This window comes from Ovis canadensis, chromosome 2 (genome assembly GCF_042477335.2).
Source record: "Ovis canadensis isolate MfBH-ARS-UI-01 breed Bighorn chromosome 2, ARS-UI_OviCan_v2, whole genome shotgun sequence".
NCBI classification, from domain to species: domain Eukaryota; kingdom Metazoa; phylum Chordata; class Mammalia; order Artiodactyla; family Bovidae; genus Ovis; species Ovis canadensis.
In genome coordinates this window covers 37,461,404-37,488,827 of record NC_091246.1, presented here as the reverse complement: position 1 = coordinate 37,488,827, position 27,424 = coordinate 37,461,404, and the positions used below count along the sequence as shown (strand labels likewise).

General features: G+C 41.9%; 1 protein-coding gene across 7 annotated transcripts in view; it reads right to left on the bottom strand.

Moving 5' to 3' along the window:
* Positions 1-3,825: 3,825 nt before the first annotated feature.
* DCAF12 (DDB1 and CUL4 associated factor 12) overlaps positions 3,826-27,424 on the bottom strand; it is a 37,173-nt gene continuing 13,574 nt past the window's right edge. For all 7 annotated transcript variants that reach the window (XM_069575875.1, XM_069575877.1, XM_069575880.1 and 4 more), the window contains 7 exons: positions 18,757-18,963; positions 17,662-17,722; positions 10,793-10,986; positions 9,788-9,853; positions 8,385-8,547; positions 6,433-6,611; positions 3,826-5,929 (listed from right to left, as the gene is read on the bottom strand). In XM_069575875.1, the coding sequence (XP_069431976.1) occupies positions 5,771-5,929; positions 6,433-6,611; positions 8,385-8,547; positions 9,788-9,853; positions 10,793-10,986; positions 17,662-17,722; positions 18,757-18,963 (1,029 nt within the window). In that variant the 3' untranslated portion in view covers positions 3,826-5,770. The remainder of the gene's footprint in view (positions 5,930-6,432; positions 6,612-8,384; positions 8,548-9,787; positions 9,854-10,792; positions 10,987-17,661; positions 17,723-18,756; positions 18,964-27,424) is intronic.

Genomic DNA, 27,424 nt, shown 5'->3' with positions numbered 1-27,424 from the left:
TGCAGCATGCAGGATCTAGTTCCCTGATCAGGGATTGAACCTGGGCTCCCTGCATTGGGAGCATGGAGTCTTAGCCACTGGACTTCCAGGAAAATCCTTGAGCTTTAATTTTTGCTTTTATAAGCCTTAGCACTACTATGTAAGTATAGTTCCTCTTTGTATTATCAGAAAATAAAAAAAATTTTCTTAAATCTCAAGTGATTTTGTAAAAATTGGCATCTGAAAATTCCTCAGAATACTTCTGTATTAATTTGCTAGGTTTGCTGAAATAAATTACCATGAATTTGGTGGCTTTAAAGCAACAGAAATTCATTCTCTCATGGTTTTGGAGGCCAGAAATCCAAAATCAAGATGTCAGCAGGGCCACAATCCTTCCTAGGGCTCTAAAGAGCCCTTCCTGGCCTCTTCCAGCTTCTGGTGGCTCCTGGCATTCTTTGGCTTACAAATACATCACTTCAATCTCTTTCTGTCTTCACATCATCTTCTCTGGTTGATCCCGTATGTCCTTTTCTGTCTCATAAAGTCACTCTCATTGGTGTGTATGGGTGTGTGTTAGTCACTCAGTCATGTCCGACTCTTTGTGACCCCATAGCCTGTAGATCACCAGGCTCCTCTGTCCATGAATTCTCCAGGCAAGAAGACTGGTATCTACCCTTTTCTCCTGGGGATTGTCCTAACCCAGAGATCAAACCCAGGTCTACTGCATTACAGATTCTTTACTGTCTAACTAACTCAGTGTAAGCCTATCTCAATCCTTCCTAATTACATCTACAAAGACCTTAAAGGTCACACTGATGATCTGGTGGCTTCCCTGGTGGCTCAGACCATAAAGAATCCACCTGCAATGCAGGAGACCCAGGTTTAATCCCTGGGTTGGGAAGATCCCCTGGAGGAGCGAATGGCTACCCACTTCACAATTCTTGCCTAGAGAATCCCATGGACAGAGGAGCCTGGCGGGCTACAGTCCACAGGATCACAGAGTCAGACACAACTGAAGACTAACCCTATCACTGTTCTGAGGTTCTGGTAGACTTGAATTCTGGGGGTACACCATTCAACCTACAATTTCCAGTGTTTTATTGGAAACTATTAGGAAAGTAAGACTCATTTAATAAACCCTACTCTATTTACTTGCTTTGAGAACACTAGTAGAGGATCAATTCCAATTCTTCTTAGGCTTCCCTGCACTAGTACAATAGTTGTTGTGGATAACAGAAATCTAATGTCTAATTTGAATTCCTGTCTTCATTGTGTAAGATTAAAAAAAAAAACTCATATCCAGAAAGGAGTAAAGACTTGTTTAAACTCATGTCCATAAGCATCAGTGGTAGAACTGTAACTGAACCCACATCCTCCCCTTGCAGGCCACACTCACCTTGGGGAATTGGCACTTTACCTCCTCCAGGGAAGAGCAAGTGTCTTTTTTTTTTCTTTCCCTCCAGTATCTTTAATCAGGTAATATAACATCCCCTTCCCTCAAGAAAAGAGAAAGATCTAATGGTGGAAACTTAAGCATGGTGATTGGAGCAATGATTTTGTGTTTTTAGCTGAAGGGCCAAGGGAAGCAGAGTAGTGGTGGTGGTGGTGAAGGATGCTTCTTAGGTAAGCAACACACTGTAGGGCCCAAACTGCTATACCTCAGGCCAAGGTACCCAGCACAGTGTTCTCAGCATTGACAAATGGCCTTGACCCTGGGGAACAAAGAAGCCAGATTATTATTTCCAATCCTCTATCCAAGCTGTCATCAGCTAAGGAAAAAGTAGCTATGAGTGAGGGAAGTTTATTTTAAGATGGGAGTTGATCATTTGTTTTCTTCCTGTTCATAGCACTAGGGATGTTAATTACAATTCTGAATATTGCTTAACAACAAAGGCAGTAAACATGTGACACTGAACTCACTGAGCTAATGAGTATTACTATCGTTTAAAAGTTCTGACTTCAGCAATTACACACTAATAAAGAGGAGTGTTCAGATGTGAGGCTCAACCCAGGGGGAATTTAAGAGGACAACTCACACCTGTCTGGAGAGCTGAATCATAAGTTTACACAATTCCATCTTGAGTTCAGTTCACACCTCTCTCTCTAGAGGTAGTTTAGAAACAAATTTTTACCATCTGTTTCTCTAGATAATTCTTTGGAGGAACTGAAGGCAGGAGAATCAAGTTAACAAACCTGAAATTTTTTTGTCTTCGTCAGTAATTACAGAATTAGAAGCCCATGTTTCTACCCTTCCAAACCTTCCAGCCATTTCAGCACAATAGTATGAAATGAGATGTGGGTAAAAGCAAGAAACATGGAGTATTTGTTTTCTCTCCTTCATACCCCGTGCCCCAAAATTGTTGTCTCTGAGACACGAGCCAACTGAAAAGAAAGGAAGAAAACACTTGGATTGTAGGATCTTAGAAGATTGACTCCACAATCCTAAACCAAGGATCTTGACACCCTGACTTCTTTTCCTGGGTACCTGCTCTAGGAAATGTTTAGGATCAGAGCCCTGGGTTGGCAATCTTTAGCTTTATTAGGAACAGTAATAAATTTAACATTAAATTATCTTAATGGACCAGACTAATACTAATCCACTTTTGGAGTGGCAGGGATGGGGGAACCTGGAGCATAAATGAGATTCCAAAGCCGTCTGCAAAATGACCCGAAGTATGATGGGAGGAGCCAGTAGACCATTTCGAATGAGGCATGTGCCTAAAAACAAGGACTTTCTTTCATGGCCTGGGAGTAAGGCCTGCTGGCAGGAATGGGAGGGACCACATAAGTCCACAAAGCCCTTCTGTGATACATAGCATGCTGCAAAGTCTGGCTGGAAAGTGGGAGCAGGGCCAAGATTCCACAGAGGCCAGAGGTCTAGGCCAGGCCCTCCCCACACTCTGTCACCTTTTTCTGAACATGTCTCATGCACGAGTCCCATGGTAACCCCAAACCTCAGGTTGTGAAGAAACATGTCTTTTGTTTTCATCTGCATTTCCCCCAAGTAATCTGAACATGGGATGTTTTGCAAACAACCATTACTATTCTATGGATTGGGGATTCTGAAAAATCTCATTCTGGGAAAGGCTAATGTCAGTCCCTTTCCAAATGCTTTAACTCTTCTCCTCTGGGAAGCCCTTTCAACTGCTTCAACTCCTTCACTTCCCCTTTCCTGTTTTGCAGCCTTTGATCATGTATCAATAGGTGGTTGCTTGTATGAATCATCTTCTGAAGCAGTCTCTAACAGCAGCTGTATCCAGCTTGCCTGACTCTGTGGCCCAGTCCTGATGGGTCCTCCAGAGATGACTGTGAGGAGAGTGGTAGGGTTCAGCAGTCCACCTTTCTCTCAGCGACAGCCCGCTGGGAAGAACATCACTCACTAAAGACTGGTTTCTCCTCTTACAGTGAGCATCTATGGTTCCAACTTCAACAAAATGAAAGCCTGTTCCTGGGGCACTTTCAGTCATTCTCAGAGCCCCTCCACTGAAGCAGACGGGGCCCATCACCACCCCTGGTTTATGTAAGAGGAACTGGTCACTTTGCTCATCCAGTCACTCAGAGCAAGGACTAGCATGCTCCCTCCCTGTCAGTCTGTACTTTTCTCCAAGTACCACACACTTCCTCCAGGCATACCTACTCTCAACTGGACTCCCGAGCAAATGCTCCTGGGCCAGGGTTGGGGACCAGGAGCAAGCAGGTATTAGTGTGTTTGCCCTTGACCCGCCTTTACCCTTGAGGGAACTCCTGTGTTCTGCTTCAAGCAATCCGAGAACCCCAAACTGACCTTCCAACCAGTCACTTGGGACCTTTTTCCTGCTGCCTCTTGGCTACACATACTCAAACCACTTTGCACTGGAATATTTATTTATTTTTACTTGGCAAAAAGTCAAGTGCTACATTTTGAAAAACAAAACCTCAAACAATCAAATGCATTACCCATCACAGAAGAGGGTCTGGCAACAGTACAAAACATTCTAAAATTATTTTTTTATACAAGTAGGTTTAAAATGAGTTCTGTGAGAACTAAGAAATCTACAGCTTGTAGTTTAATAATAGAAAAAAATTAAGACAATTAAAAGATCTGTAGCATCCAGCATTTTGCTTAATTCCCTGTTTATAGCACCTATATCTCTAGGTTAGAAGATGAGAATTCTAGAACCTATGGTGTATGCCTTGCAACACTATACAGGGTGGACTTGCTGTCTCCCTTCCCCATCAGCCGCCATCACCAAAGAGAAGACACTCTTTTTTTTTTTTCCAATCTCCTCAGTTACACCCAGAGCAGGGGGGACAACTGGGAAAGCGACTTGGACACTAGAGTGCAGGAATATGACTTCTTTCCCCCAGAATGGGCTGCTACCAGAGTATGTGCTTAGAGTGGTGGAGGAATGTGGGGGTGGGAACAGCTCTTATCTGCAATATGATGCATAAAAAACCAAGCAGTAACTGGTCAGTCAGTTGCCTGCAAGTTCAAAAACCTCAGACTAAACAGTTCAGGGGCGGAACAAATCACTGATCACATTGCTGCTTTTACATGCACAACGCTGTTGGCTGTAGGCCACCCTGTCGCCATCCCAGGGCTGAGCCAACAGAGTGGCTCCCTTGTCTTCAGAAAACACACATTCCACACATGAGGCACTCACTACACACAGATAAATCCCCTGCTCATCCCCACCCTCCTGAACTGAACCCATTTTAGAAAACACAAGCAAAACCCACTGGGGAGATTAGAAGAAAGGCAAAGAAGTTTCTCCTCAAAGCCAAAGGGACCAAAGCGTGTGAATTTTAGCAGACCTGAGGTCTCCCATTCCAGGTCCCTGAGAAACCATATCAGGTCTTGTCTGAAAGGAGGGGGAGGGGGGTTGGGATGGAAATTCTTTTTACTAAGTCCCACCAGACCTTCTGCAACTGCCAGAGCCGCATTTTGAACTGAGACTCTGATGTTTTGGGGGTAGTGGCCATGGATTTGACCAGATGGGAGATTGAAGTGGAAGTGACACACACACAGCAATGTCCTCCCCCAGGGGACACACAGAAGGGGAGAGGCAGGTGGGAGATGGATTACTCTGGGGTCCTGGCATCAGAGTCCCAGGAAGCTTTCAATCGAACTCAAAGGGTTTCCTACTGGTGATTTGTTTTCCTTTCTATTTTTACTTCCTATAATCAGTGTTGTTAGACTTTACAAAACAAGATAAAGACCAGTCCCAAAGCTGGACTCTGTGAATAAAGTTGTTTCTTTTATAAATATTTTAATTACAGTAATCCTCACTCCAGGTAACTTCAATGACACACGGTACTTGCAGGCACACAAGTTCTCTCTCACACACACAGACACCACACATATAATACACACACAGCCCCCAAACTTTCACAGAAAGTCTAGGACAGCAATTATATAATTATAAAGGAGCCCTACCTCTCAAGAGTGAAGTAAGGGTGAGAATGACTATGTTAATCTAAGGAACCCAGAGAGGGGAGAGTGTGTGTCACTTAAAGAACAAATACAAACAGGAATTAACAATGTCTAGTTGAGAAGCCAGAAAGAAAAAAGATAGTAAAGTTAAATTCTGTTTACCAAAGAAAGAAAAAAACGAAACAAAAAAACAAAAAGTCCTTTAGATTTCTGTACAGAGGTTCTTCCTATCAAGTGCTTAAAGCATAGGCAAACTCTGGTGTTCCCACTAAAATATGAGGGCCTCACACAATTGGAAAAAAAAATCAAAAGAAGAAATGGAAACTGAAGATGGAAGTTAGTGTAAATCTCTGCATTTTGGGAGAGAGTTGGTTGTCATTAACTCCAAAGCCCAGCATAGTTTCCATGGAGCCCTGAGGGGAGGGGACCTCCTGCCACAAAGAGTTTCGTTCCAGACGAGTCGTAGCAGTGGGTGTAAACAGCATTGGGGAAGAAATCAATGTCTGAAAAGTAATTCCTCCAGGTTTCATCATGATTCTACGGGGGAAAAAAAAAGACTCTGTTAGCACTTGCCAGGGGGGCAGAAAAGGTGAAAGAAGGGACAAGAATGCTTTCTGGGCCCCTTGAAAGGAGAAGGTCCTGTTATGTATCAGTGGATCCCAGGAGACTGGTGCTCATGGACTTGGGGCCCCATTTGTCCAAATGACATTAGGGAGGAGCCAAGTAGGATGAAGAAATGCTACGCAAGCCTAAGGTCTTCTCAGGACTGCTGGAACCAATGCTTTAATAATTCACTGGCAGTTTCAGGGGGAGGCTCCTCCTTCTGACTGTTATCACCTGCAGGTTATCCTGGGTCAACTGGTGTGTCTTCTGGGCCTCAGTTTTCCCATGGATGTGCAGACACAAACACAAAAATCACGGGACAGTGTCTTTACCTGCCTCCTACTAGTGAAAAACTATGATGTGTTAGTAGGGGTGGGAATGTAAAGACAACTTTTCTGTCACTGGCTAGTAACCATGTGAGGCCCGGGCTTACTCACCAGCCAGCCTTTGCCAGTTGTTAGTTTCAGGTTCTCTCCTGCGAGTTTGGGCTTGGACCCGTAACAAGCTGAGAGCTTCTCTTCCAGGAACCTCTGAGCTCGGATGTCATAGAACAGCAGGGAGCCCTGCCCTGTGCCCACAGTGATGATGTGCTCATAGAAGCTCACTGACCGGATCCCTGAGAGAGAGAAAAGTAAAAGGGCGATCAGATCTGTGAGCCCGAATTTCTCTGGCATTGAGTTCACATGCCACCCCGACATACCTCAGCACCTTTCCTACGGCAGACCTAGCTCACGCACAAGCCAAAGCACCGTGATGCCATACTGGCCCTCCGCACATTAACAGGACCCTTCCCGTAAGCCTCGGAGAAGTGCCTGATGATGCCTGAGATGCTTGTGGCTTAGGACCGCAAGTCTGCCCTGAGCCTTCTTGCCTCCCCTTGGCTCACTCTGTATCATCCTTCATCACTCTGAGCTCTTCTCCATTATATGTTTCTAACCCACACTGAAACTGAGGGTAATGTGCATATTTATAAATCATTACATTAACAAAGACTTTCTTGTATTTGACCTAAAACCACTACCATGGCATGGCAAGAGGTCTTTATCTGGTATTAAGTGTGTTAGGAGAGTGGCAAATCGCCTAGAACTCAAGACTCAAAGGTGCACAGTCTCTCACTTGTGAATTTAAGACAAGTCACCTAATCCCTTTGGGTCACAGGGAAAACACATCTGCTGCATCTGCGGATTAAATAAGAGCATGCGATGCAAAGAGGTTTCACTAGTATTTGTGAAATCAGTATCTTCTTATTAGGTTTGAATGCCACTCTCTAAAAGAGATTTTAGTAACCAAAATCTCTTCACTGCAGACATCATTCCTGCCAAGGCAATTTACTCTTTCCCTTACTTACACACAGTTACTCTCTCAGTTCTGAAATGTAAGTATTTCAAAGATAACTAAAAACAAGCCCCAAACAAAGGCCGTATCTGCAACATCTGCATGAAAATAAATACTACTTGAAAGAGAGAAGGGAAGCTAAAGTGTAACCCATGCAGTGCCTTTTAACTGCAGCCACGCTTTTACAAGAGAAGGGGGACAAAGGAGAGAGAAGAAGAAAACACACTTTGTTAAATTGGATCCTCTAGATTCTGGTCCCTGGGCTGTTCCCCCACCAACCAGTGTGATGCTGGGCAAGTTATTTAACCTATCTGGGTCCTAGTCTCCTCCTCTATAAAATGGGGTGTAAACTGCCTCCCACAGCGTTCTTTGTAAGATGAAATGAGATGGCTGACTGAAGTATTCTAAAATCTTTAAGTACAGTACAAGCATGCCTTTTTATTCCTCAATAAAGAATGAGGGTGCCCTCAGAGAGAATATGCTATTAAAGATTGGTGGTGGTGGTGATGGTGGGGTTTTGAAGTCTAGTTCATCCGGTGGTCAGAACTAAGTATCTTCTTTATCTTTACTGACATACAATCAATATACAATGTACTGCAAATGTTCAAAGTACACAATGTGAATTTTAACATATGTATATATCCACGACACCATCACCACAACCAAAATAATCATTATCACACCCAAAAGTTTCCTCATAGCCCTCTGCAAAATGCCCCTCAGTCGACTGCATCATCCCTTAGCATAAAATGAATTTTCTAGTTCAGGCAGAGTTCCAACAAAAAAACTAACACAGGAAAGAGAGTAGAGTGATGTGAGGGAGTACGGAAACCACCAATATCCTGACGGTTGGTTTCCATCAAAGGCTTCTGTGACCACACATTTGTCTAAAGTGTTTGAAGCTTGGCTGCCATGCAGGCATTCCAGCTCCCCTCTGTGTTACCAAACACCTTCATAAAGATCTCTGTACTTGTCTAGAAACCAATATAGAAACAGAAGGTGAAAAACCAATGGCAATGCAGCTGTAAGCCTGAGGGGCACACAGGGCTCTTACCACTGCCACGCTCCCTGGAGCAGACAGACTTGACGTTGTATGATGGCTGCCGCGGATCCAAGAAAGAGACGTGAGCTTGGGAGCCCACTGCATAGACTGACCATTCATTACCATAGGCCAGGCACACATTTTCACGGCAATACGGCAGTTTGGTGGAGAGGAGCTGAAAACAGAGAGGGGAGAAAGGTAACCACGGTAATACTAGAGAGTATACAGAAGGGCGCTGTTCTTTGCTGCCCACCTCTGTGGGCTTTCCTCATACACAAGACATGCAAAGTCAGAGATCAAAAGACATGTATTGTTCCATCCCAAGGCATGTTAGAGAAATAAAGGGTGGTGATAATAAACAAGATCTAAGTACTGAAGAGGACTGGTTAGGGGAAAAGGTCAAGCTGGAATTAAATAATGAGAAGCAGAGAGAAAGGCCAAAAACCACAGGCTGTTTCCAGGGATAACTCCAGGGCACTAAAGCCAAGGGCCCATCTGTTTTCTCTCCCAGGAAGAGCCTAACCTTCTCACTGATCTTCAGGTAGGAGACCTCGTTTCTGGCTACCTGCAGCCTAAATCCCCCACTGTGTGGTAGCTTACACTACAGAAAGCACACTCGTGGCTCTGCTCAACCCAGGCAGCCCAATCAGCGCTGACCCTGGATCCTTATCATTTAGCCAATCTTCAGAGCCCACTGAAGTTGAGGCATCCAGAAAGGGTGGTGGAGCCCAAAGGCTCCTGCGACATGAAGGAATCAGTGATTCCTGGAGCTCTGCTTCCTCTTGAAAGAGATTCCATCAAAGAAGGAATAAGTCTCAAAGGCCTCTGGGACAAGAACAGAGCAAAGGATTGACAGGTACATTTAGCTTTAGGCAAAAGCTGCTTGCAAATATTGTAAACTCATACCTTGCATTAGAGAAAGAAATGGCAACCTACTCCAGTGTTCTTGTCTGGAGAATTCCATGGACAGAGAAGCCTGGCAGACTACAGCCCATGGGGTTGCAAAGAGCTGGGACACGACTAAGCAACCAACACACATATCTTACATGATTATTTTGGAGATGACTTCTTTTAATCGATTTTTGTCAACAACTCCTAACATTTAGGTTTGCCTGCCCTTACAATGCTGCAAATAGTGCACAATGCATAAGCAAATACTGAGATGCATTGTGGAATGGAGGCCTGCGAGTTAAAGGAGTCTCTTAGCAGGCCCTTGCAATGTGAACCATGTGAAAGCATCACCCCACTGACTTCTTTAAAAGATTTTCGAGAGAGGCAGGCTAGACTCAGAAGTTCATGTACCACGTGATCACACGTCCAGACACTTCAAGAATCCATGTTTTAGATAAGAATGAAAAATTCCGAGAAGATTACAGTATTTTAAAGGTGAAACTACTAAGTCATGTTCATCACACCTTAGATAGGGTATTTTCAGTCTTCCAGAGATGAAAGTAGCCATCCAGCGATACTGCTCCCAATTCCTGCAAAAGCAATGAAAAACAGGTCATACACACAGCAACTAACATACAACAGTAAGCAGGAGAATACCTGCAGGATGGGGTCCTCCATTCCTCACTTGGATCCCATGATGGTGCCAGGGATTATTAGCCCCTCATCTCACCCTATGAAATGCAGCTGGACAACATAGTAAAGCAAGGCTGCTTCTAGTCCAGGCTTGAACGGAGACACTCAAGGTTCAAAAAACCAGTAGCATACAATCATACACATGACATCCTGTTTGACAGTTAGAACAGAGCACACACATGAAAGCCAGTTTTGTAAGTCTCAGTGTGAGAGCTTCTGTAAGTAGAGGGTCTAAGGTAGGAGATAAGTCTACCCCAACCCCTAAACATGGATGAGAGATGGGAGGCTACGGGAACTAGCCCTCAAATTGTGGTCTGACTCAAATTTTGGGAAAAGCCTTTCTTCTCTTATGGGTCTGGGTCTTCAAACCAGCAGTCTATTTAATAGTTCAGTTTCAGGAGATCTGACTCAGATGATTAGACTTGATGGAAGCATTGAAAAGAGGCTGTGAAGAATGAAAAGAAACTGAATACAAGAGAGAAGAAAGTGAGTGCACATAGGAAAATCATACCCAAAACAAAGCACCTGCAAGGTCACGTGCAGATGAGAGACAGACCAGAATGGCCCTGGGGAAACTCTGAGAGGTTAACAGACATGAACCATGCAAAGAATACTCACTGCAAGGGGTAGGTTTCGTAACTTTAGTTATACTCTTTCTCAGAGAGAGACTGTTACTGAGCATCCCTCAGTCTTCAAGAGATGCCACTTGGGCTCAGAACCGAGTTATGCAGTAAGCTCTGACTCGGGAAAAGAGAAGGGAAGTGCATCTTCCAAGACATAAGCCAAGAAACTGAAGCAAGGGGAATAGGCTTCACGGACCTCTGGCAAGCTCATACCTTGTTCTTGTTGTTGAAGGCCAGAGCCCGGACCTTGCAGTTGTCAGGGTTTGTGTCCTCCTTGGGGATGTCCTTTAAGGCCTTGTGAGTGATGTGAGAATACACAGGGACTCGCGACACATTGTGCCTTGCATCACTTTTGGTCAACACATCATCTGTCACCTCCCAGAGTCCCATAGAACCATCACGCGAGCCTGCCGGGCAAGGAAACCATGGGTATCAGACATACCAACTCACCACGAGACAGTCCCACAGAAGCCAGGACTTTCTTAGCCTAGTCCTCTGGGCACCATGTTCACATGTGCAGAAGTCTGGCCAGTGGCCCAAACCAAAATGGACAGCAGTATGCATTTTAACAGCTACACTGAGAGGATGATTCAACTGAAGTGTAGGAGATGATATATAATCATATATATGTATATTTTTTTGACCATGCCTGTCCCACAACCTGTGGGATCTTAGTTCCCCAACCAGGGATCGAATCTGCACCCCCTGCATTGGAAGCCCAGAGTCTTAACCACTGTACTGCCAGGGAAGTGGTTACATCAAAATGTAACCTTTAAGTGTAATGTGGTTGGTGAGACTTTTCAAAAGAGAACATAATACATTTGACAAAGCTCAGTAATGTTCCAAGCCAAATGCTCAGGTTACTGGGGCATGAATGCACAGGTGATTTCTACTAGGCAACAGGATCTGGCAACTTCCACTCTAGATCAGTGGTGCTGAACATTTTCTGAGTCACAGTACCTCTTCTTCAGACTTAGGAATGTTAAAGACTTCTTTCTGTGGAAAAATACACCAAGGATCTACATTGCACACTCAACTTCAGGGAGGTTCCTAGGCCCCTTAAAAGGACCACAACTCCTGAATTAAGAATGATTGTTCTACATAAGATGAATGCTTAAACATAAACTGTTTTCCTTAGGAAACAATAATGAAGCACTTAAAACAGGTCTATTGGATAGATATAAGACAGTATCAAGAACCATTAAAAAAATCCTCAAATTCCTTTCAGTATCAATATTTGCCAACATTCCTTTCAGACCAGAAGGTGCCCCTCCCACACTTTAAATCTCCTGAATACTTCACAATAAAAACTGTCTAACATGGGAGAAATATCACTCAATTTGTTTGCACCGTAAGGTCTGTGGACAGGTTCAAAACAGAGGGTTCAATGTGTGTGAAATCCAGAAAAGGACACCGAGAGAAGGGCATATCTAGAAAACTATGTAAGAGTTACAATGCAAGTTAAAAAAATAAAACACCACAAGCTTTATTATGAAAAATGTCAAGCATGTTGAAATGTTGGAAGAATTTTACAATGAATTATATACTTACATCTAGAGTCTACCATCAATGTTTTTCTTATACTTGGTATATCATACATCTATCTATCCCTCTAAATGATCCTATTTTAACCTAGTAATGATCCCATTTTAACAGCTGGAATATGTACTGAAAAAAGACTAGCAAGATGTATTTTAAAATGTTAACAGTGGCTATCTCTAGGCAGAGATTGTGTGGGTAATGCTTTCCTTTTTTATTTGAATTTTTAAAATTCTTATAACAAACATATGTTACTTTTACAGTAAGGAAAAATTTATTTAAAGAACTAATCTGGTAGCAACATGAAGATTAGATTAGAGGAGATAAGACTAGAATCAGAGAGAAAATACGGAAGGACATTGGGATAATTCAAAAGACAGATGACAAGCACCCAGAGAGGACAGAAAATAAATTGATGGGTATAAGAGATATTTTAGAAAATCATATCAACAGGGCTTGGTAATCTACGGAGACTGAACAGTCTTAGTTCCCTGGCTGTGTGCCTAGGTAGAAGGTAGGAGCATTTACCAATATGTCAACGGTAGGGAGAGGTGTGGTCCTGGGAGGGAGAGGATGAGTCTGAATACCCTGAATCTGAGGGGAATGTTCATCATCAAGGGGTTGATGTTCATCAAATGTGAACATTAACACTGGTTAACAAGTATTGAGCATTTTCACTATGGCAGCCACTAAACACTAAATCATTTATCTTCCCAATGACCCTTTAAAGTATGTATAATCATTATCCATGTTTAAACCCAAGTCTTAAAAAGACTTAAGTAACTTGTCCTCTATGCTAATAAGCGGTAGGACCAGGATTCAAATTCACATCTTTATTATCAGAGCCAATATTCTTTTTTATAATGCAGCAAAACCTATTTTAATGTTAATGGTACATCAAACATTCTTTTTTGGTAAATAATAGAACCTTGTTTATACCCAATTAAGTAAGACATCTACATTGACTTAGAACTATCTGAACTTTCTTGCTGATGTGACCTCTCAGAGTATGAAATTCCTGATTTGGATGTAAATGAAGCATAACTGAAAATTCAACAGCTTTTTTTTTTTTACTGCACTGTGCAGATTATGGGATCTTAGGATGCCAACCAAGGATCAAACCCAGACCCTCTGCAGCTAAAACGTGGAGTCTCAACCACTGAACCACCAGGGAAGTTCCTCCCCAAAAATCTCCCCCCTGCTCTCCTGCACAGCTGAATGTTGGAGCTATTAATATTTGCAACTGAGCTGCTTACTGCAAAATTTTGAGGCCGTTTCTCAATCTTTATATATATCACTCCTCCAAATTAGGCTTCTTATTGTCTCTGCACATAATGTATACTGTGATTTTACTCTCTAGCTTCCACAACTGTAGGTGGTGGTGTGTATCCTGCACACAGCTTGTCACAGGGCATCTCCATCACTAGGGTAGGGAGGTGTACCAACTTAGATTTCCTCAATTTAGATGGCAAAATTATATATTAGGAACATTGATGGGTTTTTGTTGTGTATGTAGTTTTTATTTATTCTACAGTTTAAAAGGAAGGTATGTTCTATATTATCATAATTAAAGTCTCAATAGAAGATGAGAATAGCGCATTTAGATTTTAATCTTTTTTTTTTTGCTGCTCCATGAAGCATATGGGCTCTTCCCCAATTAAGGATTAAACAGGGCCCCCTGCATTAGAAGTCTTAACCACTAAACCACTAGGGAAGTCCCTAGATTTTAATTTTTTACTATTAGTATTAGTTGACTTAACAATATTCTATTTGTTTCAGGTGTACAGCACAGTGATTCAATATTTTTACAGATTATACTCCATTTAAGGTCATTATAAAATAATAGCCATATTTCTTTGTACTGTACAATATATCCCTGTTGCTTATTTTATACACAGTAGTTTGTACTTAATTCCATACTTCTATCTTGCCCTCCGACCCCCACTGGTAGCCACTAGTTTATTCTCTTTTTCTGTGAAACTGTTTTTGTTTTTATACATTCATTTTATTTTTGGATTTCACATTCCAGTGATGAGTTTTTGTCTTTCACTGACTTATTTCACTAAGCATAATACCCTTCAGGTCCATCCATGTTGTTGAAAATGGTAGAATTTTATTCTTTTTTAATAGCTGACTAATAGTCCATTGTGTATATATACCACATCTTCTGTTTTTTCAATTTTTACTTTACATTGGAATATAGTCGATTAACAGTATTGTGTTACTTTCAAGTGTACAGCAAAGTGATTCAGTTATATGTATATCTATCTATTCTTTTTCAAATTATTTTCCCATTTAGGTTATTACAATATATTGAGCAGAGTTCCCTGTGCTATATAATAGGTCCTTGTCGTTACCTGTTTTAGCTTTTTAGATGTGGCGCGTGGCTTATGGGATTTTAGTTCCCTACCCAGGAACTGAACTTGTGCCCTTGGCAGTGAAACGCAAAGTCTTAACCACTGGACTGCCAGGGAATTCCACAGCTACCTATTTTATTAAATTTTATTTTGGCTGCTTTGGGTCTCGGTTGTGGCACATGGGATTTTCACTGCCTCATGTGGCACTGTTCGTCATGGTGCAGGGATTTTCCAGTTGTGGGGCTCCGGAGCACGTGGGCTTAGTTGCTCCTCAGCCTGTGGGATTTAAGTTCCCCAACCAGGGATTGAACCTGTATCCCCTGCATTGGCAGGTGCATTCTTACCCACTGCACCACCAGGGACGTCCCCTGACCAATTTTTAACTGGGCTGTTTATTTTTTTATAGAGTTGTATGAGCTGTTTATATGTTTTAGATATTAATCCTTATTGGTCATATCATTTGTAAACATTTTCTCCCATTCCATAGGCTGTCTTTTTTTGCTGTTTCCTTTGCCTCAGGAGATCAAATAAGACATTGCTATGATTTATATTAAAGAGAGTTCTGCCTATGTTTTCTAGGAGTTTCATGGTTTCCAGTCTTACATTTAGGTCTTTAATCTATTTTGAGTTTAGTTTAGTAAATTGGTGTGAGAAAATGTTCTATCAGTAATTTCATTCTTTTACATATAGCTGTCCATTTTCCCCAGCACTTCTCATTAAAAAGACTGGTTTTTCTCCATTGCATATGCTTTGCCACAGATTTACTGACCAGTTTTACTTCTTCGTTCTGTCCCATTGATCTGAGTGTCTTTCTGTGCTAGTACCATGCTGTTTCAATGACCACAGCTTTGTAGTTTAGTCTGAAGTCAGGGGGCATGCTATCTCCAGCTTTGTTCTTTTTTTATCTCAAGATTGCTCTGGCAGGAGTGCCCTGGTGGTACAGCGGATGAGAATCCACCTGCATCGATCCCTGGGGCAGGAAGACTTCACATGTCGTGGAGCAACTATACCCATGTGCTACAACTACCGAGCCTGTCCTCTAGAGCCCAAGAGCCACAACTACTGAGCCCAAGTGCCTAGCACCCATGCTCCACAACAAGAAAAGCCACCACAATGGGAAGCCTGCACACTGCAACAAAAAGTAGCCCCCATTCTCTGCAACTAGAAAAAGCCTGTGTATAGCAACGAAGACCCAAAGCAGCCAAAAGCCAGCAAGCAAACAAACAAAATTTTTTTAAAAACTGCTCTAGCAATTTGGGGTCTTTTGTGGTTCCATATAAATTTTAGGACTGCTTTAGTTTGATGAAAAATGTCATGGGTATTTTGGTAAGGACTGCATTAAATCTGTAGATTGCTTAGGGAAATACAGATATTTTAACAGCATTAATTCCTCTAATCCAAGACCATAGGATATCTTTCCTTTCCTTTATAACATCTTCAATTTCCTTCATAAATGTTGTACAGTTTTCAGAGTATAGTTCTCTCAGAATCAATATTCTTTCTTTCTAAATTGAAATATAATTGATTTATAACACTATATTAATTTAAGGTAGATAACAAAATGACTCAGTATTTTTGCAGATTATATTCCATTATAGGTTATTATAAGATACTGAGCATAATACCCTGTGCTATACAGTATATTCTTGCTGCTTTTTTATTTTATATACAGTAGTTTATATCAGTTAATCCCATACCCTTAATCTGTCCCGACTCCCTCCCTCTGTTTTGGTAACTATAAATTTGTATTCTATATTTGTGAGTCTGTTCCTGTTTCAGAGCCAGTATTCTTAAAACCTGCTTACTGTTCACAAAATGTAGTCTTGGAAGCTATCAGTCTGAAAACATAGAACGCTCCCAGGGTATATTAAAAAAGAGAAGGAAAGCTCTCCAAAAAAGCCAAGTCCTGGCTCCCAACAAGCCCATTTAGTTCAGGTTACTGTCATACACATAGTCCCTATAGAGGGGACGTGATTCAGACTTTGCCCTCCAGGAGCTCTCAATTCTTGGGGAGACAAATGACAGGGAATCCAAAAGCTTCTGAACCACTACTGAAAAATTTTGAACTGTGACGATGCTTGTCCATTAGACTTCTCTTCCTTCCTTGCTATTTTCTATTGCCTTGCAAAAATTCCAAAGAAAGAAACATTTATGTTCCCTTAGCTTTGTTCGTAGCAGTTCTAAACATGGGCTTTGAACTGAGAGCTGGCTTCAGATCCTGACTCCATCCCTCACTGTCTCTGTAGCCTCTGGCAAATTATAACTTCTCAGAATCTAAATCTTCTTAATTGTGAAATGAGGCTAACAATGCAAACCTTCTAGGATTGTTATGATGGTTCTAAGAAATAATATATGAAGTACTTAATTTAGCAACTCTTGTGATTTTTAAAAATCTGGGAATCTGGAATGGGCGATTATATTTTTACATATATATGCAGGCATGCTCCATCCCTCAGTCATGTCTGACTCTCTGCAACCCCACGGACCATAGCTCCTGAGACTCCTCTATCTATGGAATTATCCAGGCAAGGATACCGGAGTGGTTGCAATTTCCTCCTCCAGGGGATCTTCCTGACCCTCATCTCTTGTGTCTCCTGCATTGGCAGGCGGATTCTTTACTGCTGTGCCACCTGGGAAGCCAGGTACCCAGAAAAGCTGGCTGGCATTCTGAGCCTACGTTCTAGGCTGCTGTGGGTATTCAGAAAGCATCTGAGTATCTCTTCACTCATTTCCATGTATTTTTCTTGACTGTTCTACCATTGGGAGGGGAATTCCCCCAATCCTGTACAGCTTTATTAACATTATAGAGTTGTACAGAAAATGATAATTGCTCCTAATATTTTCCAGAGCACAACTTTTCCAAAAGCACTTTCCCAACTATTGTCTCAGCAAATCACAACAAAATGTTGAAGCTAAGGGGCCATCACACAGGCTCTTTTAAAAAAGGCAGAGTATGAGTAATAAGTGTGCCAGTACTTCCAGTACTTTCCAGATTAGGAATATACAAGGGACATGACTTATCCAAGGTCACATGCTAAGTTAGAGAAAGAGACAATACGAGGTTTTCTGGCCCCTGGTTGATGCTCGGTTATTGGGCTATTTCCAGTCCCGCTACTATCCCTTTTGTAACTTCTAGCCTCCCTCCCACCCTGCCACACCAGAATTCCTTGCAAAAGGTCAATTTACCAGACACGGCCATAGTGTCACTGATCCATGCGATGGAAAAGATCCAGTCCTTGTGTCCGTCCTTCAAGAGGAGGGCGCAACGGGTGCGGGAGGCGAGCGGGGAAAAGAAACGAGTAAAATGAGGATAGCAATGCACGCCCCTGAAAAGCTTAAAAGGCTGAATGAAAGTATCTCTAAAAATTACAATTCCCATCTCTGGTGATCACAACCCAAATGGCACGATCCTACAATCTTTAACTTTCTGTCTTGAGAAGCTCAAAGCTGGAATGAAACTGGCTGGCTTACGGGCTATAAACATGGCCGGTGGACACACTGCTCCAGCACTCTCTCTCTCGATGTCTTACCTGCGGCTCCTACACACCATTACCCACCTCTCATCCCTCCAACTTCATCCTGGCACTCTCCCCTTTGCTTCCTGGGACAACAGCTAGAACCGACCTCTATGTTCTTCCATCTTCTGAACTCTCTTCCTCAGACATCAGCATGGCTTGTACCACATTTCCTTTAAGCCTCCCTGCTCAGTGTTATTCTTATCCAAGAAGCCTTCCCAGACAATAGCATCTTCCACCACACTCTCTCCCTTTAGCCTGCCTTTACTCTTCTCCATGGCACTCACCGCTCTGACTTACTGCTGGTACATTTTTGTTGGTTTATATGCCTCCCTTCACTTGAGCACAGGCTTTAAGAGGATGGGGGGGGCTTTGTCTCTTTTATTCACTGCTACATCCCCAGAGTCTAAAACAATGCCTGGCCACAGAAGGGTCAAAAAATAGTTGCTGAATGAATAATTTAACAAACTTTTCTGACCATGGGCAGTAGGAGATGTGTAAACACTGTGGACTCAAACACCAAGCCACTGCTGCTGGCATCTGAGGTGTGCTGCGCGCACCTTTATCAAACATACCTTCTGCCAACATCTGAAGCTCTCTGTGGGGAGCGCAGTACCCACTCTGAAATCTCCACACCCACGTCTCACCATTACAACTCCTCACCCCCACCCCAGCCCCTGAGTCAGCAGTAAGCAAACTATTCCTTCCTGAAGGGCTTACGGGAGGAAGGTCCATGTTACCTGCTGGGCTCTGTCTAAAAACTTACATCTCCCACACACACAGGATCTAGTGTAGGCAGCCGGTAGATGGCAAGACTATTAGGGTTGTCTCCTCCAGTGGCTAACAGTGTTCTAGAGGGATTCAGTTCGATGGCATGGATACCGCAGCCCTGCTGAGTCACACATCCAGGCTCCCGGTCCTTCAGAATGGGAATCTTGGTGATCTGGCTTGTCTGGACATCCACTACAAACAGCTACAAGAGAAAAGAGATAAAGAAGGTGAAGTTTCTCTTCAGTGTGGCTGACCTTGGGTATAAATATCCATTCATTCACTCAGTTATCCATCAAACATTTAATTAATGTCTACCAACTGCAAAGTCAGGGCTACACTAGTCAAATGAAACATGTAAATAAGAAAACATAACAGAGATAGGTGTAGTATGTTATATAAACACAGAAAAGGAAGAAGTAAATTCTGCCTGATATCCAAAGATGGCTTCAAATAAGACTTGTATTAGACTTTGGACCTAATAAACCTGATGAAAGGTTTTCTACCAGTGCAACCGTATTATGTTTCACTAATTCTTAGCAACACATGTGTAGAAAATTATAAACAAAACACATCACAACCACTATTAGACCTAAGTATAAACCATACTGGGTTTGCTAGAGTGACCTGAGATATGAGAGAAAAAGATGTTCACATCTCAACTACTCATCTGTCCTGTGTCTCCACGTCTCTGCTTATGCCGCTCCTCCTGCCTGAACTGCCTTATCCACTTCTGTAACAAACCAACCCTCTTTCGTTCTCCAAAATTCAACTCAGAGAAATGATTGATAGAAAAGATCAGTCTTAGAGAAAGGGCATTCCCAGTGGAGTCTATTATTAAACTCTTTATGTGTCAATGATTCATTCCTTTATTTGCTCACTGAGTCAGCACCAATTCAATGCCAAGAACTGTTCTAGATGTGAGAAACCTAACTACTAGGAATGATCTCTGTCCTCATATACCTTATAGTCTAGGAAGTTTATTTAAAATTCTATCAGCAAATCCCAGCGTGAAGCCAAAACATGTCAAATCTTTGTATAAACAACCTACTGCTTGCATAGGAAGATCTATGAAAGGAGGAAGTAGGTAATTCTTAAATTTAAAATAGAAAAAGAAAAGGAAGAGTAGCTAGAATAAAAGTGTCAAACAGAGACTGGTGTGGAGGGGATTTTAAAAAGAAAGGAAGAGTGAGGGGAACCACTCCCAAACCTGTAAACCCTGACAACTATTTAAGGCCAAGCCCCACATAACTGGCACCATCACTGATGTGTCTGACAGGCATTTTCAAACTCAATGTGTCTAAAACATATTATCTTCTTCCCCTAATTGTTCATTTCATCTGATACCACCACAATCTGTCTGCTCACTCAAGCCTGGGATTCACCCTAGACCCCTAATTTCCTCCTAAATATTCTTACAGTTGGCTCCTTCTTCATCCTCTCTTCTCTGCACGACTTGCCTTCAGGCAAGGCCATCAACAAAACTATACTCCACACTATAATCATTCATCTTCCTAAAGAATGGAAATCCTCACATGTCCATTAAAAAATATGTAATAGTTTCTCTTCCCTTAAATTTTACTTCCCTGGTGGCTTAGACGGTAAAGCATCTGCCTACAATGCAGGAGACCTGGGTTCGATCCCTGGGTCAGAAAGATCCCCTGGAGAAGGAAATGATAACCCACTCTTGCCTGGAAAATCCCATGGACAGAAGAGCCTTGCAGGCTTCAGTCCATGGGGTCACAAACAGATGGACACAACTGAGCGACTTCACTTTCACTTTCCCCTAAATTCAAGCCCTTCAGCATGGCATCAAGATTCTCCTCAACGTGGCCCCTATCTATCTCTCCAGCTTCACATCCTTCCATGGATGTTATACTATAGAAAGAGCTGCTTATAAATTATTATAGTAGTAAATAGTAAATGTCGCTCAGTCGTGTCTGACTCTTCGTGACCCCATGGACTGCAGCCTGCCAGGCTCCTCCGTCCATGGGATTTTCCAGGCAAGAATACTGGAGTGGGTTGCCATTTCCTTCTCCAGGAGATCTTCCGAACCCAGGGATCAAACCTAGGTCTCCCGTGTTGTAGGCAGACGCTTTTACAGTCTGAGCCACTGGGGAAGTCTTATAAATTATTACTCACACAAAAATCTTCAATGATATATAGTGACCTTATTTCATGGTTAGGCTGTTCCAATGCCAGAAATGCTTTTGCCTACTCTTCTCTTTACCTGGCCATTATGTCCTTACGTTTCATGATTCAGTTCAGACATGTCCTCTCCTAATATTTCTTAATGGCCAGGCTGATTAAATTCCTCTCTTGCAGGCTTCCAAGGTAGCCCTCTACTCACAATACTTAGATCTTATCACAGTTTTAAAATATTCACTTGTCTCTCTTCTCCATTAAGCTAATAATGCCCTCTCAATTCCAAGAGCAGGGGCTTTATCTTATCTGGTTCTGTTCTCCTGCCCCAACACCACAAAGCTATACAGTAAGCACTTAGAGAGTAACCACCTTACCGGGGCCTGCCCAAAGATGTTAGGGGACCCCTATGTCCCTGCACTCAGAGTGGGGCCCTGGAGCTGAGTTCATCTGATATAAGCCCAGATGTCCAGATCACAGCATTGTCCTGGGGTGGCCTCCTGGCTCAGGGAGAACCAGTCTAGAGCCTAGATTAGACCAGGTCATTCAAATTCTCTCAGCAGTACGGAACTGGCTGGTGCTAAACCAAACTGGGTGGCCATTTTCTACCAAAGCCATTCCCAGAGAAAAGGAAACAGTAAACTTATGAAGCCACCCCTGGATCCTAGTGGCTTTCCAATTCCCAGCTGTTTCCTTCTGAGATCCAAGAATATTTTCTGCTCTTGGGGTTTACGAGCTAGCCCTTCCAAGAAATATGATTGCGTTTCTTACTCTTTTACAGCCTGCCAGATTTCTCTGTCCATGAATTCTCCAAGCAAGGATACTCGAGTGGTAGCTATTCCCTTCTCCAGGGGATCTTCCTGACCCAGGGGTTGAATCTGGGTCTCCTGCGTTGCAGGCAGATTCTTTACCATCTGAGCCATCAGGGAAGCCCTAACCTAACCAACATAGCCCCTCAAATGTTAAATACAGCAAAATTTACTGCCCACTTACACCTCTGTGTTGTATGGGACAACGTACCTGTAATATGTCAGCTTCTAGACCAGTGATTCTCAAACTGCTTATCACAATAACCTGGGGAAGTTTCTTTTTTTAAAAAAAAACCTACAAAACAAAAATAATTCCCATAGTCTACCATAAAACTCCTTCAAGTAGAAAGTTCTGAATTTTGGGCCAGTAAAACTGAATTTTTGTCAAGAATCTCCAGGTGAATTTACTGACTGCTCAGGTTTAAAAACCACTGATCTAGAGCTGTGCTAGTCAAAGGAATATCTGGAAGCTTGCTGGAAACCAAGAATCTCAGGCCTCACCCTAGACCTACTAAATCAGAATCTGGAGTTTCTCAAGATCTCCAAGTACACGGAAGTGTCTGAGAAGCACTGGCGTAGAGACAATCTGCTCTGTACACTAAGGACAATGTATTTGATAAGAAACAACCCTATACCTTAAACAAGTCTCCATTTCTGCCTCCCAGAAAAGGAAAAGAGAAAAGGCTTTATTTATTTGCATCCAAGAGAGTCTTATGTCCAACCTCTCCAGTTTTGGACCTGGGAGAGGTCTAGGTTTAAGAATGCTTACTTAGCAGCTATGTGAACTTGATCAGTCGTTTAACCTTTCTGAATCTTGCTTATCTAGAAAACTTAAATAATATTATTTATCTAATATGGCTGCTAAGAGATTTAATAAAATGTGAAGTATCTAGCACAGGGCTCAGGACAGAACAGGTGCCTTACAAGTACTGGTTCAGAGATAGTCTATTCTAATGTTTTGTTTCAATTCACAGGTTATAAGACAGAATAGACGAACAAAATTTCATACAAGGGAGATGCAAATGGCTGGCTCTGTAGAGGAAACCAAGAGTTTACCCACAACCTCACCCTCACCAAGGAATGACAAAGCAGCATGTGAAGGAGGGAGCCCCCTTGCTTTTTCAAAGGAAGTTTAAGAAATGTGGATGGGATGCCACATAGTGTCTCCCCAAGCTGTGTGACAAGGGGCCAAGGCTTCATACAGCTCCTCTAATATTTCCCAGAATGGGACTGCTCCCCACTCACCTACTGGGATACCTGCCAGCAACCAGCAGCATGGCAGGGTAAGCTTGAGGCTTAATGGCTCCCTGCAGCTTATAAGTTAGGGCAGAGGGAAAAAAAGAAAGCAAAGGCCTTACAATCAGGAAGATTCTAAGACCAGCGAGGACACCTCTGCCTGCATGTATCTGCCTACAGACATATGTAAATTTGCCTACACAGAAAGCTGGGATGGCTTAATAAAATGGGGGGAGGGGAGATTCACAAAGTCTCTAAAACTCAGAGTATGTTAGGCGGAAGCTAGTGGAGAAAGGAAAGTAAATCCACACAGGAGGCACAGATATCAAGATGAACTGTACTGAGTCAGATAATTAAAGGCCAGAGGGCAGCTTAAGTCTGAGAAAGGGAAGAGGACTGAAACCTAGCAGAGGAATACATTCTCTATCCCCAACAGAGACATGGAGGGGCACAGGAGAGAGCCAAGACCAAGAAACACAGCAAAACAATGGTTAGCCAATATGCATCAAAGATTAAAAATGTGTAAATGCTGCAATTACGCTAAGGAAATAATGACAAGTGAATAGCTTTAATTACAATGAATTCCATTTACTTATTTATCAATTTTTTTTTTTTTTTTTTTACTGCACTGTGGCATGTGGGATCTTAATTTACCAATCAGGGATCAAACTCATGCCCCCTGCAATGGAAGCACGGCATCTTAACCACTGGACCATCAAGGAAGTCCCCCAAGTTACAGTGACTTTTAAACTAGTGAACCACCACAGGCGATTGTGAATAACCACTCAGTGGACTATGATACAGCCTTTAAGAATGATGGAGTGGAGGAGACTTACTAACACGGAAAGTTTCTCATGCTATGTTATTAAATGAATACCCTTTTAAAGATCTAAGTCCTGGAATGTTAATTTTTTCCCTCAATAAACACATATGACATGCATTATTTTAAAAGAAAAGGAGGACTTCTTTTCTGGTGGTTAACAATCCACCAGCCAATACAAGGGATGCGGGTCTGATCCCTGGGTCCAGGAAGATCCCACAGGCCCCGGAGCAGTTAAGCCCGAGCACAACGGTAAGGCCTATGCTCTAGAGCCTGGGAGCCAGCCCACGTGCTACAACTACTGAAGTTACTGCACCGCAACAAAGAGTAGCCCTGGCTCTCCAAAACTAGAGAAAGCCTGCAGGCAGCAAGGAAGATTCAGCATAGCCAAAAAATACATAAATAATTTTAATTAAGTTTTGAAAAAAATAATTTAAAAAGAAGATTGAAGGATAAGCAAAAGAATTGACCAACTAGCCTCATTTTACATAAATCTTCATTTCTTGCCATGAATAATGAAAAATAAATTCTATAGTATTGAAGGATACTAATACTTAGTGTATAGATTATTCAGAAGAAAACAAGATACTCTCAGCTTTTTGTTCCCTAGAGAATCTTAAGGCATAAGCTCTTTTACTCAGAATTAACAGGAAGCCTTATCTCTAAACTGCAAACTACTAAAGAGCAGATTGTCATTATACACTAATTATCTGGTATATTGAGAGATCATAAGCTTTTAATAATAACAGTATTAAAACAATAATATAATCTTTTCCCCTCATTCTTATTTCCTGAGCATTATAGCACAAAGACTTAATAATAATATGGTTATGTACTGCCCACTGAAAGGCAAGACCCCTCTCCAGGTATTATTTGGAGCTCAAAACACTTGTGTGACTAAGAGGGGAAACTCTTTTGCCATATATCCTGCTGCTGCTGCTGCTAAGTTGCTTCAGTCGTGTCTGACTCTGTGCGACCCCATAGATGGCAGCCCACCAGGCTCCGCTGTCCCTGGGATTCTCCAGGCAAGAACACTGGAGTGGGCTGCCATGTCCTTCTCCAATGCCATATATCCTACACCGCCTTATTTCCAAGTTCCTTCTTTACACCCTTTCCCCAGAGAGGAGGTATATTACATAACTGCTCCATCTTTGTCAGCAAACAAGACAAGCAATGAATGAAACTGGGCAAGGCCACTTTCTCCACTGCTTTAGGATAAGAAAATACAAGATTCACCTAGCTGAAGGTAACAATTTTTTTTTAAAATTATAGAGTTTACTGACAATACTTTATCTACAATACTGGAAATTTAAAAATGCAAGAAATATTGTTCAGAATCGTATCTCTTGTCAAGTCTGTTTTCTGTTTTTCAATTGTCAAGTGCCTATTCAGTTCTTAACCACATGCCTGTATAATGATGCATAGCTATAATCAGGAGAGAGAATTCTGTACCTCATTACATTTAACATATCAAAAGCTCTGCATGTTATTACAATCTTCACAATCATGTCAATGGCTCCATAATATCACACAGATTTGATTTACCATGAATTACTTAAGTATTCTATCATTAGCATTTTGATTAAAAATAGCTTCCAATAATTATTCTGTTATGAATAGGTCAAAGGGCATAATATTTTAGGCTCTTCATTCAACAAATAATATATCCCAGGTCTTTGAAACATATGCTAAATTACTTTCAAAAAAGGGTTTTAGTGGCATTATAAATGTATTATCTATTCCACTGTACTCTTATCAGAACTAGGTAACACTTTAATTTGTATACAGAAAACATCTTTTATCTAAATCCTTTTCATGATGAAATTAAATATAATTTCTTAATTATATTTTCTCATATAAATAATATCTACATGAGTAATTTTTAAATGCTTAAGCTATTCGGGAAAAGACTAACATACAAAAAACAGGTCATTCACAGGGTAGAAAAATGCCAGCTTCTTATCTTTGGTGTATATGAATCTGGCCAGAAATACACCTAAAGAGAACCATCAAACTACTGCTACCACTTCCTCCTCCACTACTGCCATTAATCACATCAACAATTTACTAAGCACATATTCTAGGCACTTCGCTAACCAACCTCATTTAATTTTCTTCATGACTCTGGTAGGCAGATACTACTTGTTCCATTTATTTTAAAGGTGAAAGAAAGGTTTAGGAGAAGATATTTGTTCAAGGGTACAAAGCTAATAAGAAACGGAGCCCAGGACTTCCCTGGTGGTCCAGTGGCTAAGCATCCATGCTCCCAATTCAGGGGGTCCAAGTCTGATCCCTGGTCAGGGAACTAGATTCCACATCCTGCAACTAAAATCCCGAAAGGAAGATCAAAGATCCTTACTGCCGCAGCTAAGACCTGGTGCAGCCAAATAAGAAATGGAGCCTAGATTCAATTCATGAATCTCTGAATCCAAATATACAATACAGAATGACTGAACCTTATTCATAGTGAAGTGAAAGTGAAAGTGAAGTCACTCAGTCGTGTCCGACTGTTTGCGACCCCGTGGACTGTAGCACATCAGGTTCCTCCGTCCATGGGATTCTCCAGGCAAGAATACTGGAGTGGGTTGCCATTTCCTTCTCCAGGGGAATCTTCCCAACCCAGGGATCGAACCCAGGTCTCCTGCATTGCAGGCAGATGCTTTTACCTCTGAGCCACCAGGGAAGCCCCTGACTAAAGTTTACTCTAACTCTTCTAGTAGAGAGACTAAGAAATTGGAAACTAATGACCTAAGTTAAGATTTGACCTAAAAAAACAACAGGCAGAGACTTCCCTTGGTGGTGCAGTAGTTAAAACTTTCAATGCAGTAGGGTGCAGGTTCAATCCCTGGTCAAGCTTCATGATGAAGTCAAAATATAAAATAAAAAAGAATTTCTTGCTCTGTCTGTTGAGACCCGTAACAGGCATATAAAGAAAATAATTATTTATCAAGGGCTTCCTCAAAGTGATTACATCTAACTGGTTGCTGAACATTTTTTTTTTTGGCTGCGCTGGGTCTTTGTTGCTGCAAGCGCGGTTTGTCTAGTTGCAGCAAGTGGTGGCTGCTCTTCATTGCAGTGCATGGACTTCTCATTGCTGAGGCTTCTCTTTATTGTGGCTCTCAGGCTCAGTAGTTTGGGTGCATCGGCTTAGCTGCCCCGTGGCATGTGGGGTCTTTCTAGACCAGAGATAGAACCCGTGTCCTCTGCATTGGCAGACGGATTCTCAACCACTGGACCAGGCAAGTCCTACCAAACAGATATTAACCAAGATGCCTACAAGGAAATTCTTCCAGATCCATTAAACATGATGTCCCATCTGTGCCCTGAGTGTGGTTTAGAAAATACAAGGAAGATTCAAACAAATGGTCTAGATCTAAAAAGATGACAAATATATATATGTATTACTGCTATATAGCATCAAGTCTAAGCCAGTGATTCATATGAAAACTGCCTATAAGTTTGTTTAAAATTCCAATTTCTAGGTTTCAATGAAGGAAAAATCCTGAATTAGTTGGCACCAGCAAACTTGCATTTTAAACACATACCTCAAGTGACTATAATACAGTTAACAAAGGCCTACATAATCAGAAAGAAATCAAATACACATCAATTTAGAAGAATATGGACTTGCAAAGGAAGACTGAAGGAAAAGTCCAAGG